This window comes from Macrobrachium nipponense, chromosome 21 (assembly GCF_015104395.2).
Source record: "Macrobrachium nipponense isolate FS-2020 chromosome 21, ASM1510439v2, whole genome shotgun sequence".
NCBI classification, from domain to species: Eukaryota; Metazoa; Arthropoda; class Malacostraca; order Decapoda; family Palaemonidae; genus Macrobrachium; species Macrobrachium nipponense.
Window position 1 is genome coordinate 52,482,341 of NC_087212.1, and position 15,000 is coordinate 52,497,340.

Consider the following 15,000-nt stretch of genomic DNA (forward strand, 5'->3'; position numbering starts at 1 on the left):
ATATGTGTGTTTTTTTTAGAAGCAATTGACGATTACTTAAAATCCAACCATGACTTTTATGCAAAGTTATTTGATGGAGAAATTGCCGATCACAACAGCAAAGACAACACAACAAAATTTGTCACCGTAAATATTAAGGACAATTATTGACTGGATTTCTCTCTCTCTCTCTCTCTCTCTCTCTCTCTCTCTCTCTCTCTCTCTCTCTCTTTTCGAACGTTGTCATGAGCGGGTAAATACATTATCCGGATGAATGTAAATATTCATCCTGACGAGGCCAAGGTGATTGCAACCCTCGTGCAGCGAGTATTTGCGAGCGAAAGTGAGAGAGAAAAAGCGAGCGAACCAAATTGTAAACTTCAAAGGAGGAAAATTGGGAATTTAATGGAAGATTGGAAGTTGAACGATCGAAAGTGAAAATAACTCGAAAAAAAGACGGGAGGAAATTCGAGCGAAGTCGAGGGACATTGCAAAGGATTTTAACGAAATGGAAAGACAGCGCATAGTCATATAAAAGAGAGAGAGAGAGAGAGAGAGAGAGAGAGAGAGAGAGAGAGCCGATATCGTTTTGAACTGGAATAAGTCTTGACAACAGTAGCTACAAAAAGAGAAAAATAGATCATTTTTAGAACATTCCTCCACACAAGGCTTAACCTCTTTCAGTTTAATAAAAGTTTGTTAACTTAAATCGTGAAATAGCAAGTAAATTTCACTGTTCCTTTACAGACAAGGGTAAAAATTCTTCATAACAGAAGGATAGCGTGCTACTTATTCATATGACTAGTGTTTATCTGTGATGTGAGAACAAAAGTGTTAGTTACTTAAAGCTCCTTTCTTAGGATCATTTCGTGATGCGTCATACCTCAAGAAAAAATTATTGAAAGTAAAATAACTATATATCTTTTGTTTTGTATCTACGGTGTGTGGGACTCTCTAGTTTGGGAGTAAAACCTGAATAAATATGAAGCATTTAGATTTCGAAGAGAAAAATTTGAATATACAGAATTAATATTATATATATATATATATATATATATATTTATATATATATATTATGAATAATTATCACATCGAACCGTGATCCATTTATATATCATTCAAGCTACAATGTCCTTTAATATCTAAATTCACTTTACCTCCCAAATGATATATTTTCATATATGTACAGAAGGGGAATTTTTTAATTGATAATAATTTCGTCCCCCATGGGATCGAACCACCGTCCAAGTGGACGGGGACGAAATCAGGACAGTCAGTGGACGCGATCCCAATCAGCCAACAGAGGAACGCTATAAGTTCATATCGATTCGATTCTGACCTTACAAATCACCCTCGACCTGGGTGCTTTTCGTATTAGAATCGATTAACCCCGTCTACCATGTGGCCTCGTTTCGTATTAGAATCCGATATTGGTGACCCGTCTACCAATGTTTGTCCAGTCGAGCGTTTGACAGCACGTCTAAGCCAATGTTATGAATAATTGATCACATCGAACCGTGATCCATTTATATACTCAATTCAAGCTACCAATGTCCTAATATCTAAATCATCTTTACCATCCCAAATGAATATATTTTCATATATGTACCGAAGGGGAATTTTTTAATTGATAATAATTTCGTCCCCCCATGGGATCGAACCACCGTCCAAGACTGTTGTGGGGCGGGGTACGAAATCATGGACGTCAAGGGTGACGCTATCCAATCAGCCAACAGAGACGCTATAAGTTCATAGTCGATTCTGACCATTACAAATCACCCATCGACCTGGGTGCTTTCGTAATTAGAATCGATATGAAACACCCGTCTACCATGTTGGCCAATTCGAGCGTTTTGACAGCACGTAGCCTTTTGTTATGAATAATTATCACATCGAACGTGATATTTCCATATCATTCAATTCAACTACAATGTCCTTTAATATCTAAATTCACTTTACCTCCCAAATGATATATTTTCATATATGTACCGAAGGTGAATTTTTAATTGATAATATTTCGTCCCCCCATGGGATCGAACCACCGTCCAAGTGGACGGGGACGAAATCAGGACAGTCAGTGACGCTATCCAATCAGCCAACAGAGACGCTATAAAGTTATATCGATTCTGACCTTACAAATCACCCTCGACCTGGTGCTTTCGTAATTAGAATCGATATGAAACCCCGTCTACCATGTTGGCCAATTCGAGCGTTTGACAGCACGTGCCTTTTGTTATGAATAATTATCACATCGACCGTGATCCATTTATATATCAATTCAAGCTACAATGTCCTATCTAAATTCACTTTACCTCCCAATATATATTTTCAATTTATGTACCGAAGGGAATATTGTAATATTTCGTCCCCCCATGGATCGACCGTCCAAGTGCGGGGACGAAATCAGGGACGTCAGTGACGCTATCCAATCAGCCAACGACGTCTATAGTTTCTATCGTTCTGACCTTACAAATCAGCCCTCGACCTGGGGTGCTTTCGTAATTATAATAGACGTCTACCATTTTGGCAATCGACTGCAGCACGTAGCTTTTGTAGTACTTATCACATCGACGTGATCCATATATCCAATTCAGCTACATGTCCTTTTAATATCGTAATCACTTTACTCTTTTATATAATGTCCGAAGGGGAATTTTTTAATTGATAATATTTTGTCCCCCCTGGGATCGAACCACCGTCCAGTGGACGGGGACAAATCAGACAGTCAGTGACGCTATCCAATCAGCCACAAGACGATAATTCATATCGAATTCTGACCTTACAAATCACCTGACCTGCTTTCGTAATTAGAATCGATATGAAACCCCGTACCATGTTGGCCAATTCGAGCGTTTGACAGCACGTAGCCTTTTGTTATGAATAATTATCACATCGAACCGTGATCCATTTATATATCAATTCAAGCTACAATGTCCTTTAATATCTAAATTCACTTTACCTCCCAAATGATATATTTTCATATATGTACCGAAGGGGAATTTTTTAATTGATAATAATTTCGTCCCCCCATGGGATCGAACCACCGTCCCAAGTGGACGGGGACGAAATCAGGACAGTCAGTGACGCTATCCAATCAGCCAACAGAGACGCTATAAGTTCATATCGATTCTGAACCCTTACAATCACCCTCGACCTGGGTGCTTTCGTAATTAGAATCGATATGAAACCCCTGTCTACCATGTTGGCCAATTCGAGCGTTTGACAGCACGTAGCCTTTTGTTATGAATAATTATCACATCGAACCGTGATCCATTTATATATCAAGGACATTGTAGCTTGAATTGATATATAAATGGATCACGGTTCGATGTGATAATTATTCATAACAAAAGGCTACGTGCTGTCAAACGCTCGAATTGGCCAACATGGTAGACGGGGTGGGTTTTCATATCGATTTTATTACGAAAGCACCCAGGTCGAGGGTGATTTGTAAGGTCAGAATCGATATGAACTTATAGCGTCTCTGTTGGCTGATTGGATAGCGTCACTGACTGTCCTGATTTCGTCCCCGTCCACTTGGACGGTGGTTCGATCCCATGGGGGACGAAGTTATTATCAATTAAAAAATTCCCCTTCGGTACATATATGAAAATATATCATTTGGGAGGTAAAGTGAATTTAGATATTAAAGGACATTGTAGCTTGAATTGATATATAAATGGATCACGGTTCGATGTGATAATTATTCATAACAAAAGGCTACGTGCTGTCAAACGCTCGAATTGGCCAACATGGTAGACGGGGTTTCATATCGATTCTAATTACGAAAGCACCAAGGTCGAGGGTGATTTGTAAGGTCAGAATCGATATGAACTTATAGCGTCTCTGTTGGCTGATTGGATAGCGTCACTGACTGTCCTGATTTCGTCCCCGTCCACTTGGACGGTGGTTCGATCCATGGGGGGACGAAATTATTATCAATTAAAAATTCCCCTTCGGTACATATATGAAAATATATCATTTGGGAGGTAAAGTGAATTTTAGATATTAAAGGACATTGTAGCTTGAATTGATATATAATGGATCACGGTTCGATGTGATAATTATTCATAACAAAAGGCTACGTGCTGTCAAACGCTCGAATTGGCCAACATGGTAGACGGGGTTTCATATCGATTCTAATTACGAAAGCACCCAGGTCGAGGGTGATTTGTAAGGTCAGAATCGATATGAACTTATAGCGTCTCTGTTGGCTGATTGGGATAGCGTCACTGACTGTCCTGATTTCGTCCCCGTCCACTTGGACGGTGGTTCGATCCCATGGGGGGACGCAAATTATTATCAATTAAAAAATTCCCCGCCCTTGGTACATATATGAAAAATTATTCATTTGGGAAGGTAAAGTGAATTTAGAATATTAAAGGACAGTTGTAGCTTGAAGTTTTGATATATAATATATTATATATTATATACTATATATTATATATATATATATATGATTAATAGTTATATATATATAATATTTATTATATTATATATATAGAGAGAGAGAGAGAGAGAGAAGAGAGAGAGAGAGAGAGAGAGAGAGAGAGAGAGAGAGAGAGAGAGAGTAAATATTAGATATGGAGGAATAAATATACACATTATTTGCTCTTAGAAGGTGCAACCTCTTTAGTTCTCGGCATTTGCTTAAGAATGAGATTGATACTATGGCCTCTCAGTTTGACACTTGTGATACACCCTCTAAGCAGCTTCTGTACGATCTACTTTTCCTTTTCCAGAAAATATTAAATTATTGCACATTTTTACTCAACGGTCGTCCCATGTATCTTTCCAGAGGCCCCAAAACCACCTCAAATAATACGATCTTTATTCTTATTCTACTATGTTTGTCCGTGTAATGTATATTTCCTACTATGAGTCCACCTTACCCACGTTATACCATGTAGACGATTCATCTCGGTAGCCAATGCCTCTTTCATTCGTATGCATTCAGCTCCACACTTCCTCCTCCAGAGAATTTACTTAAGCTGCCTCGTATATTCCAAGTTTTGCTTGCTGGTACATTTATCTACTCTTCCAAACTTCTTGCTGAGACTCTTTTGCCCTTCTTGCTTAATTCATTCTCTGATTAAAGTCCTTTTCTTATCCGTGCCCGTTTGGAATTCGCCTCATCCATTTTTCACCATCTAGCCCGCCTTTCATTTCTCTCTCCCTCTCTCTTTTGCAAGTGGTGGAGTCTCCATTTACGTCCATAACTGTATTATTGCAACATGTTCTTTCAGCCTATTCGTAGAGCAAATCCAGTTCTATACCGTAAATATAGTGAATGTTTGTGCCCTTTATTGTTAGCAAATTTATTATGAAGATTCCGTATGCATTATGGGAAGAAAATTGATTTATGTGCTTTTTGATATTTTGTGCTTTACCATGTTAAGTGCTTTCATTTTTCCTTCATATTACAAAGTAGTTTTTAAAAAATTCGTGACGTTTAATAGTATACCCAGTATATTCATTCCTTCTTTTATTTATTTATTTTTTTTATTTTGGAATATCGGGAAGAAAGATTATTTAGAATGGTTTTTGAAAGAATAAGAAGAATATTAATGTCCATTGTGGCTAAAAATCTGTCGAGAAATATCTTGCCGGTATGCCCGTGTGCGATAGACTAGAATTAATGTCCGAAGGTTCTTATTTATAAGAAAATGTACCCCAGGCAGTCGGTGATATATGGGGTTGCATTGTTTCCTAAGTTTTACCGTGGTTTGGCGCTCTCTAGCGTTTTATCCCCTTGGAACTTAATGTGAAACGGAAACGCTTGCAATAAGTCATAAAGATTTAAACAGCAGCAGATACTCATAATTTCCCTTTTATTTTTATTTCTTACTTCATTTCCAAGAAAGCGAATAAACCAATGTTATATATAGTTAACATATTTAGTTTTAAACGTGGCTAAAAATGTCCACATGTCAAAGACAGGTTTCTTAACCTGTTATGTAATGTAATGGGGGCAGTAATTATTTATTATCTCTATGTTTGGGTATGAGAGAAATGTTCCTTTTCTAGGTGATGTTTAAAGTTTATTATATAGATATACTGCTGTACAACAAAAGATTTACCAGCCGCGGGAATTTATGTGTTTTACATACATCATACATACATACATACATACACGCACATAATTTAAATCAGTATGATACAGGCACTTGTCAGTTGTGGGTTGCAGGTTTCCAACGTCCTGTATGTTTATTTGTACTTTCCATTATATATCTGTTTATCTCTATCTATCTATCTATCTATCTAACTATCTATCTGTCTGTCTGTCTGTCTATCTAAATAGTCATTTTTATCTAAAATAACTACCACTATACCCTTACCAGGTCTAACCACTACATTATCTTCACGTTTTGACATATTAGGAAGTTCATAATCCTCTTTCTTGAAAAAGGGGGCCCAGTTAGTTTTTAATTTGGCAAAAGTATTATGAAAGTATTATTAGTTCCTTCTCATTTTATTATTTCCTTGATCTCCGAAATCGTTTTAGGACAAAGTTTATTCTTCATGCCACCACCATCAGTCCAAATGCATCTTAGTTTGTAACTTTGGATGTTTTTCTTTATAGATAATACCCTCTCATATAATTTGACTTTTAATTTCACGAATACCTCGTATGCAAAAAGAAATAATTGAGCATGTTAGTTGTTAATGGGAAAGGCGACATAGAGTATTTGTGGTTCAAGCTTGGAAATCGTTGTATGAGGACGTATAATCCTATTGTCATGTAGCCGTTGATATCAAGAAAATTGTAATCTCCTTATTTTCGTCAGTTATGGTCTTCATGCTCTTCATTTTAGAGCAGTTTGGGGAACAATCAAAATTCGCGTAGTCCTCCCTACCGGGTCCGATCACTGTAGGTTAAGGAATTCGTGTGTTTTTTTTTTTTTTTTTTTTTTTTTTTTTTTTTTTTTTTATGTATTCAGGAGGGATTGCATGTTAGCTTTCAATTCCTAATGTGATGCGCTTCTCTCTAGTTCCAAAATAAAATTCCGAAATGCATGGGATATGTCTTAACATTATCCTGGGCAGTCAAGATTATTCATAAACTTTTATTCACTACATCTTTAAACAGCCTTAAAAACTTGGATTACGATTTGAAAGAAGTTAACTTGTACAAAAAAAATGAAAGTAGAGAGAAGATAATGTATTATTCACTACATTTTACACACCGTAGCATATACTTAGATTATAGACATTACACAGTTTTTTTCTTAAATCTCTGACATTTTCTAACATAATGTGCACTGCTGGCTTCAGTTGCATTTGAATAGATTCACTGCTTTAGTGGATGAAGTTGTTATTATTATTATTTTTTGTGATAGTCTCTTGTAACGCTTTTCTCATTGTTCCGACGCAACGCTATTAGATTTTCAAAACAAATGCAAATATATTTCCCCTTGTTATTTTACACTAAATTGTGGAAACTTATGTAATAAAATGGTTCTTTAGTAAATATTACATTCTTTTAAATCTCATTAAAATGTAAAATACCAACATCCTCAAAATGGGGCAAATATTGTGCTTTAATGTCACAGGCTTGCGTTAATTTGTTTTATGCACTTTTATATATACTAATAGCCCTGAGGTTTTAACAAAGCACGAAAAAAGTTTTAGATTTACTAGCAAGGTGAATATTATAATATTGAAAGAAAAGTAGAATGTACAATTAGAAAAACGGCATAAGAATGGTTATTTTTCTTCTATCTGTTGATCGCTTTTGGTGAGCAAATTGTATACAAGTGAAATCCAAGACTGCAGACCTAAAACCAAACTACTATCGCCTAATTTGCGTAATTGTCTTTTTTTCTGTGAAAAGGTCGTATTTTACTTGCTAAGTAATTAAATTTCCTGAAAAATATACTCACGTTTTCGGGGAACCATGGAGTTACAAAGGGCATCTGGAACGTGTTGGCGTAAGAATGAAGCGTATCAAAACTGTCTGGCTGGACATAACCAACCATAGCGTATACGGGTCGAGAGAATTGGCGGCAGACTGTTGGAAAGAAAAAGAAGAATGGTTGGGTTAATAGTAATTATACATGTAGAAATTATCTCTTAACACTCGCTTTCTATCATAGTTAAATCTATTCCATAACTCCTATAATTTCCTTTGAACATTAAAAAGGCATTGTCTTGTCGTGGCGCTTGAGCAAAGCAAACACATTAAACATGTGGTTCTTGCTTTAACCGCTTTTCGGCCGAGGGGAATGCGAGCGAGCCCAGCAGCATCGTTTTCGGGGCGGCATAACTGCATAATTTGGTTCATGTGCAGACTTCACGGAGTGCTTTGGTGTAGGAGGAGGGAGGGCAGTGGGAAGTGGCGGTTTCAGGGGGTAGACTAAGCAAGGAGGGAGGTTGATGCTGGTGCGAGGGTGGATGGAGGGATTAGGAACGTCCAGGGATCGTTGGCATGCGAAAGGCCGAAGGGGTTGGGGGTGGTGGGGGTCCTTGGGGAGAAGGTCGTCATAGTGGAGGGCCATGCGCTCATGATGTGGATTACAGCCTCATTTGAATATTAGAGCCGTTTCCTTTGCTATGACCTCTTTTTAGAGTATCTCATTTCGGGTGTTTATTGTTGGTGGGTGTTCTTTTTATATGCACTTTTTGAAATATGCATTTTAAATATGCAAATTACTTTGAGTTTCTTTACTCGTTTTTCATAAATTTTACTTCCTGGCTATGTAATAAATGGTCTGTAACTTAATTTTTCAAGCAAACAGGAAATAAAACTCAAATTAATGAAATTTAAGGATAACATTCACTTCATTAGTTCCTGAATGGCAAAGACCAAAAATAAACTTGAAAGGAACGAGGATTTACAAAACAGTGCCGGGTGTCAATTTTTACAACTAAATATAGACACTATTTTTCTAAATACAGGAACATCGCAGTGCTGTATGCTATATTCTTAAGTAACTGAGTTTGAAGAAGCAAACACGTAAAATAGTCTTTCTCAAGAATAACTATGAGAGCGTTATTAACAATTAAAATACATAATTTATTGTGCTTTTCAAAACTGGAAAGTTTCTTTAAAGTAAGAACTGCTGTGACCACGGTTAGAAAAAACTACATGTAATGAATTTTCCATTGATTCTCTAAGAATAACTTGATTACTAATAGTTTTAAATGAACTCTAGCCTTTGTTTTTTCTGCCTTTGTTTCTGAGAGCGAGGCAAACAATGGTTGCTATTGTTCATGTTTTAAAGTGCTAGATGGCCATTTGGGCAGAGTGAGGTATACTAGATCAAGTTATAAGAGATTTTCCCCCATTTTCTGAATCCGTGAATTTGGAGTTCTTTTCCAAGGTTGGTGTGAGCGATTATCTGTTGGTAGTTTTTGCGCCGTTATTCAGCAACCCTTGCTCTTAATTTTCCTTAGTTATTACGATATATATTTAAAGGTAAATCTAATTTGCTTGTAGATATAGCGTTCCCTCAAGTGTTATTCATTGGCTACACAGTAGACTGTAACTTTATTCACTGTGTGTGTGTGCGCGCGCGCACACACACACACACACACACACACACACACACACACACACATATATATATATATATATATATATATATATATATATATATATATATGTATATCCATCCACAAACACACAAATACGTACGCATTAATAGCAAATCGCACACGGGCCCGTGTATGTGGCATGGAAAGTTTGACTTTTGTTTCATGTACACCCATTCACTCTTTCGAATTCGTATTTCTTCAATGTCTTTCATTTTTCAGAGACAAAGTGATGCAGCAGAGTTGTTTTAAGCACTTACTCTTAAAACCTGCCTGTACTAGTGACTTTTTTTTATTATTAAGAAAAAATTGTTGGCTGAATAGTAACAACTTAGAGACTTCCAATGTTATAACAACGATACAAAAACATACAAGGAGAGTACGAAGAAGAGATTGTCATGGATATATGCCCCACATGGTGGCTATACTGCAATGAATTCATATAGAATTATTTGGGTTTGATATTTCTAAGTAATTTACACTAGGTTTTTAAGTTTTTGGTATATAAAGCCTCTAAAGAAACCAGGATATTAATGGTAATAATAGTAATAGTGATACGGCATAAGAAATAGTTTCATGATAATCCTTTCTAACAATATAAGTCAGGGATACAAACACAAACATGCGCAGTCATTGGTACTTTTGCCTCTGCACAATTATGTTATAGATGTTATAGGAAGAATTATTATTTAGATTGATAACAAACGTAAGTATTGAAGCTGGTACTGACCTCTCTTTTTTTTGTTGAGTGATTTCGAGAAGTTCGTGTAATGGTAAATGGTAATATCCTTTTCCAGTGTTTTTTTTTTTTTTTCATCTATGTAATGGCCTTTGAATGTTTCATAATATATGTAATCCGTTGCTTGAAGAACAATAAATGTTATTGTAGCCTTGCTCAGTAATTACTCCTTTTGAAAATAGATTAAGTCATTTTTTATCAGACAGTGTTTATCACAATCGTCCAGCCTTTTTGATGAAATTCTCTGTGTAACAGAGCAATGTTTCCTAATGGCCGTCTTTGAAGAAATGTTTGCAGATGAGTACTCATGCCCTGATTACATAATTTCAGTCTAAAATCTATTATTATTATTATTATTATTATTATTATTATTATTATTATTATTATTATTATTATTTTATTATTATTATTTCTGTCACTGTCATCCTATTCGACTGGGTGGTTTTTATAGTGTGGGGTTCCATGTTGCATCCTGCCTCCTTAGGAGTCCATCACTTTTCTCACAATGTGGGCTGTTTCTAGGAGCACACTCTTCTGCATGAGGCCTGGAGCTTATTATTATTATTATTATTATTATTATTATTATTATTATTATTATTATTATTTATAGCAACATCGTATTTTATTTGTATCATACATTGAAAGTAGTTCAAAATTCTAAGTTGGAAGAATACCAGTTAATGCTTACTTCGACAATATCCTTCTTAAATGTATGTATTTTTCAAACACATTCACATCCTTTAGGACAGGCCTAAAATTTTTAAGATTCAAAATCTGAATCCCCTGGAAGATGTTGCCTGTAAAGAAGGCTCTTTTTTCCCTTACGCATATTAAAGCGCAGTTTCCGTCTACGATATTAGGAACTGGGCTGAGAAATTTATTTCTTTATAGCTGGAAAAGGATGTGTTCGGGGAAATTACATTCACGTTAGAATGAGTGAAGATATGGTATGTTGTTAGGCTTAAGTGAATTTCTTTTAGATGATGCTATTCACAGTGATAGATGATGATTTACGTTATACTGTGCTACAAAGTATTTGAAAGGAAACATAAGAATTTTACGTTTTTATGCCACTACTTTCAGCTCCAGAACTATCATTTCTCTCTCCCCCCGTCAGTTGGTACTATCACCCACACACACACACACCACACACACACACACACACACACACACACACATATATATATATATATATATATATATATATATATATATATATACATAGTTATATTTGAAATATGAACATATGAAAAATGAAAAATAAACCCTGTAATATAAGATATTCGTCAGATTGATTTGCTAAAATTCCCCTAGACATTTTCTCTCTACTTTGCTTTAACGATAACTGCAAAGTTAACCACTAAGGAACATATCATGCATGAGAGCGTTTTTTATTTGCGTTTTGTAGACCTTTGAAAAGGTACGTGTGTGTATCGTATCTATCTACATTTGTTTGCAAAGGGATTATTGCTAGCAACGAGCATCCAATTGGCGCAACGACTAACAACAAAAATCGTTAATACTATTTTAAGAGGATCGCTTATCTCCTTTAAAACGAGGTAGCCCTCTCCTCCAGCTCAACTTCTAAGGACCTGCAAAGTGAAGGGTGTGGACCTCATCACGATTATGTGCATCAGGATGAATAGGACTCGTCTGTCTAGGATGTCGCCGTGGCACATTCAAGATGTTGCAATTATAAGGCACTAACGTAGTAACCTTGGCCTCCGTTTCTGTAGTAGGTAGTTGTGAAATGTAGCTTGCAGTAAGACAAGTGATTTATATTAACTGAGCTGAAACTTACAGAACTTACAGATCAGATACTCATCTGTGGCCACCAAAACCTCTACACCCTTCACGTTGTCCTTTGGTTGGTTGCTCATCGCTTATGCCGTCTATATATATGTATGTGTGTTTTGTGTTTGTTTGTTGTGTGTTTAGGTTTTGTTTAATTTTTATCGGATATGAGTATGTAGAAAACTCATTGATGGCCTCCAGACTGGCTGAGAGAGCTGGGTGTCATATCTGTTCACTAAGAAGTAAATGGATGATATGTAAACAAGAAAAAGGAAGATAAAAGTGATGTTTTGGCAAAAGCTTGGGAATACACGTGTTCGGAGATTTGAGTGCCTGCATGTACGTGTTTTTTATTTACATATAAATGTTTTAGATGATTATAAGGATTTTTTCAATATCTCATAATTTGTATTGCAGAATATTCTTAAACATTTTCTTTTGCGTAATTTAACAATTCTCTATTACTAACATACAAATTACTATTTTGTTTTGCTCGGTATTGATAGTTTAATTAATATATTTTGGAAGCTGGAGGCTGTTGTGAAAGTTTGTTTACAATCTCTCACCGTTTTCCTTGGCAAAAATTTTCATTTGAGGTAGGATTTAACATTTACTCTAGACAAACTATTCAGACTTCATTCTTGACTTTGGAACTTAAGTTTTGTATCTGTAAAGAATTAAACTAATGTTTTATATCTAAAGAATTAAGTTTTATAACCTCTCTCTTCTCTCTCTCTCTCGCTCTCTCTCTCTCTCTCTCTCTCTCTCTCTCTCTCTCTCTATCTCTCTCTCGTTCCATCTCGTCTCTCTCTCTTTCTCTCTCTCGGGTCTTCTCGTCCTCTCTCTCTCTCTCTCTCAAGAATTTGAACAAGAAAGAAGAATACGACTACATGATGATAGATCCACAGCGTTGGCTGTCTTTCTGTTTGAAAATCTCTCTACGTATAATTAACTAAGGCTTAATGTTAATTGCATATATCCTGGTAACTTTGATGCGCAGATGCTTTAGGGCACCTATGCTTTCTCGATACTGGGAATGTTTTTAAGTCTTTACGTAACCAATAAAGCAAAGAAAATTAATAATATTCATTAGACCCTGTTTTTATTTAGATATATTTGACGTGGGGGGCTATGGACTGTTTTCCGTCGTTGCTTATACATAACATACTACGTATATATATATATATATATATATATATATATATATATATATAAATATACAATATAATATATATATTATTTATATTTTAAAATGTATATAGGTATTATAATATTATATATATAATATATATGTATATATACGTGTAATATATATATATATTGTAGCAGTCTTATTTAAACATTGTATGCCATTACTACTTTCTTCATTTGAATACCGTGATATAGAATTGATAGATTTTCTGCATCGGAGCTTTCATATTCTGTGATTCCTCTACAGATTAGAATATAAACGATTATTCAAGTGTTGGGTGTTGGGTTCTCACTCTTTGTGAGTGTTTTGACAGTATTTGGAATCAAGTTAAAAGAATTTGATTAATCCCCTCTCACGCGTGCACACAATCATGTATATATGTATGTGCGAGTTTGCGTGTGTGTGTGTGTGTGGGTGTGTGTGTGTTTGTGAGAGGGGAGATTTTTCTTCAAAAGAAACTTGAAGCAAAAAATAACCACTTTATCGAAACATCGAATGACACACTAACTTGAAGAGCATAAGCACATTTAAATTTTAATAAAGCTTTTTAAACTTTTGGATTCCTGTATAGATAGTAGTTCTGGGTTAGTGCTATATATTTCCCTTTTGTAAAATTTCATCCTGCTTATGCCCTTTAAGTTTTGTGTCGTTTGATCTTTCTTTTTGTTCCGAGTTCTTTTGAACTATTCTCGGACATAAGTTTCTTTTACATTTCTTATTTGTGGTTTGTTCGTAAAAGTATCATTACCAGTCAATCATAATATCAGTATATGTGAATTGATATTGAAAATCACTGAAAAGATTTCCTATATTGAGCAATTATTGTGTATGCACAATGAATGCTTCTATAAAGGTCACTGAATTTAGTCTTTAACTGAGGCGGCCTCAATATGTTACAAAACATGTTCTCATCCTATGACAGCTGTGTAAAATACCTGTCATTTTAACAGTGACAGAGAGAGAAAGAGAGAGAGGGAAAATGGTTTGGTTGATCGTATATAGGTAGAGATGTTTATAAAATCTTCATTTTGTACCAATCTTCACATCTAATTCTTTTTCCTGTGAAAAATGTTTCCAATACTCATTTTCAATTAATGTATATCATATTTATGGTGTTGCTTGTTTCCGTAAATATTCTTGAATAAATTTTGCCTGCACAATTCATTGTAATTATGCTGACATAACCAGTGAGTTAGTGTACTGAATTTTTCTATGGGAAAGTAAGGACGTATGTTTTAGGTATAATCGTTTAGGTGGTATATTTTGATAAAGTAGCGTAGGGCTCTTTGTGACCATGAAACTTTTAAAATTAATTTCAGCTAAAGCATTGGAGTTTTTGATCATCTTATGTAAATGTCATTGATCGCTCTCAAAATGGGTTCTTTCTTGTATACTCAAATGGAAATCTAAGGTATGCCTTTTAAAAATTTTGATGAAATTCCCCGGTTGGTAACTTATTATCTCACTGGCCCTTGTTACGAAACTTTCTCGGAGTCTCTGGTAATGTTACTTAAAAAGGAAAATGAGAGAGAGAGAGAGTACCTCACTACCGTTGAATATATTTATGCACGCTGCCAGTGTTATTCATTTAGCTTATTGTGAAATAGTTTATGCCTTCTGGTCTCGTGCACTAGGGATTTACTATGTAGACTAACATTCTCATTTTTGTCACTGTTTACGGTTAAGATAATTATATGTATTGTTGATCGTGTAGGTAAACTGCCCAAACCTTGAACAGCGTCGTCTTTCCAGTCTTGACTTG

General features: G+C 35.4%; 1 protein-coding gene across 1 annotated transcript in view; it reads right to left on the reverse strand.

The window, feature by feature from the left end:
• LOC135198033 (glutamate receptor 1-like) overlaps window positions 1–15,000 on the reverse strand; it is a 454,877-nt gene that overhangs the window by 204,477 nt on the left and 235,400 nt on the right. The window contains exon 3 of the mRNA XM_064225395.1: window positions 7,863–7,990. Within this exon, the coding sequence (XP_064081465.1) occupies window positions 7,863–7,990 (128 nt within the window). The remainder of the gene's footprint in view (window positions 1–7,862; window positions 7,991–15,000) is intronic.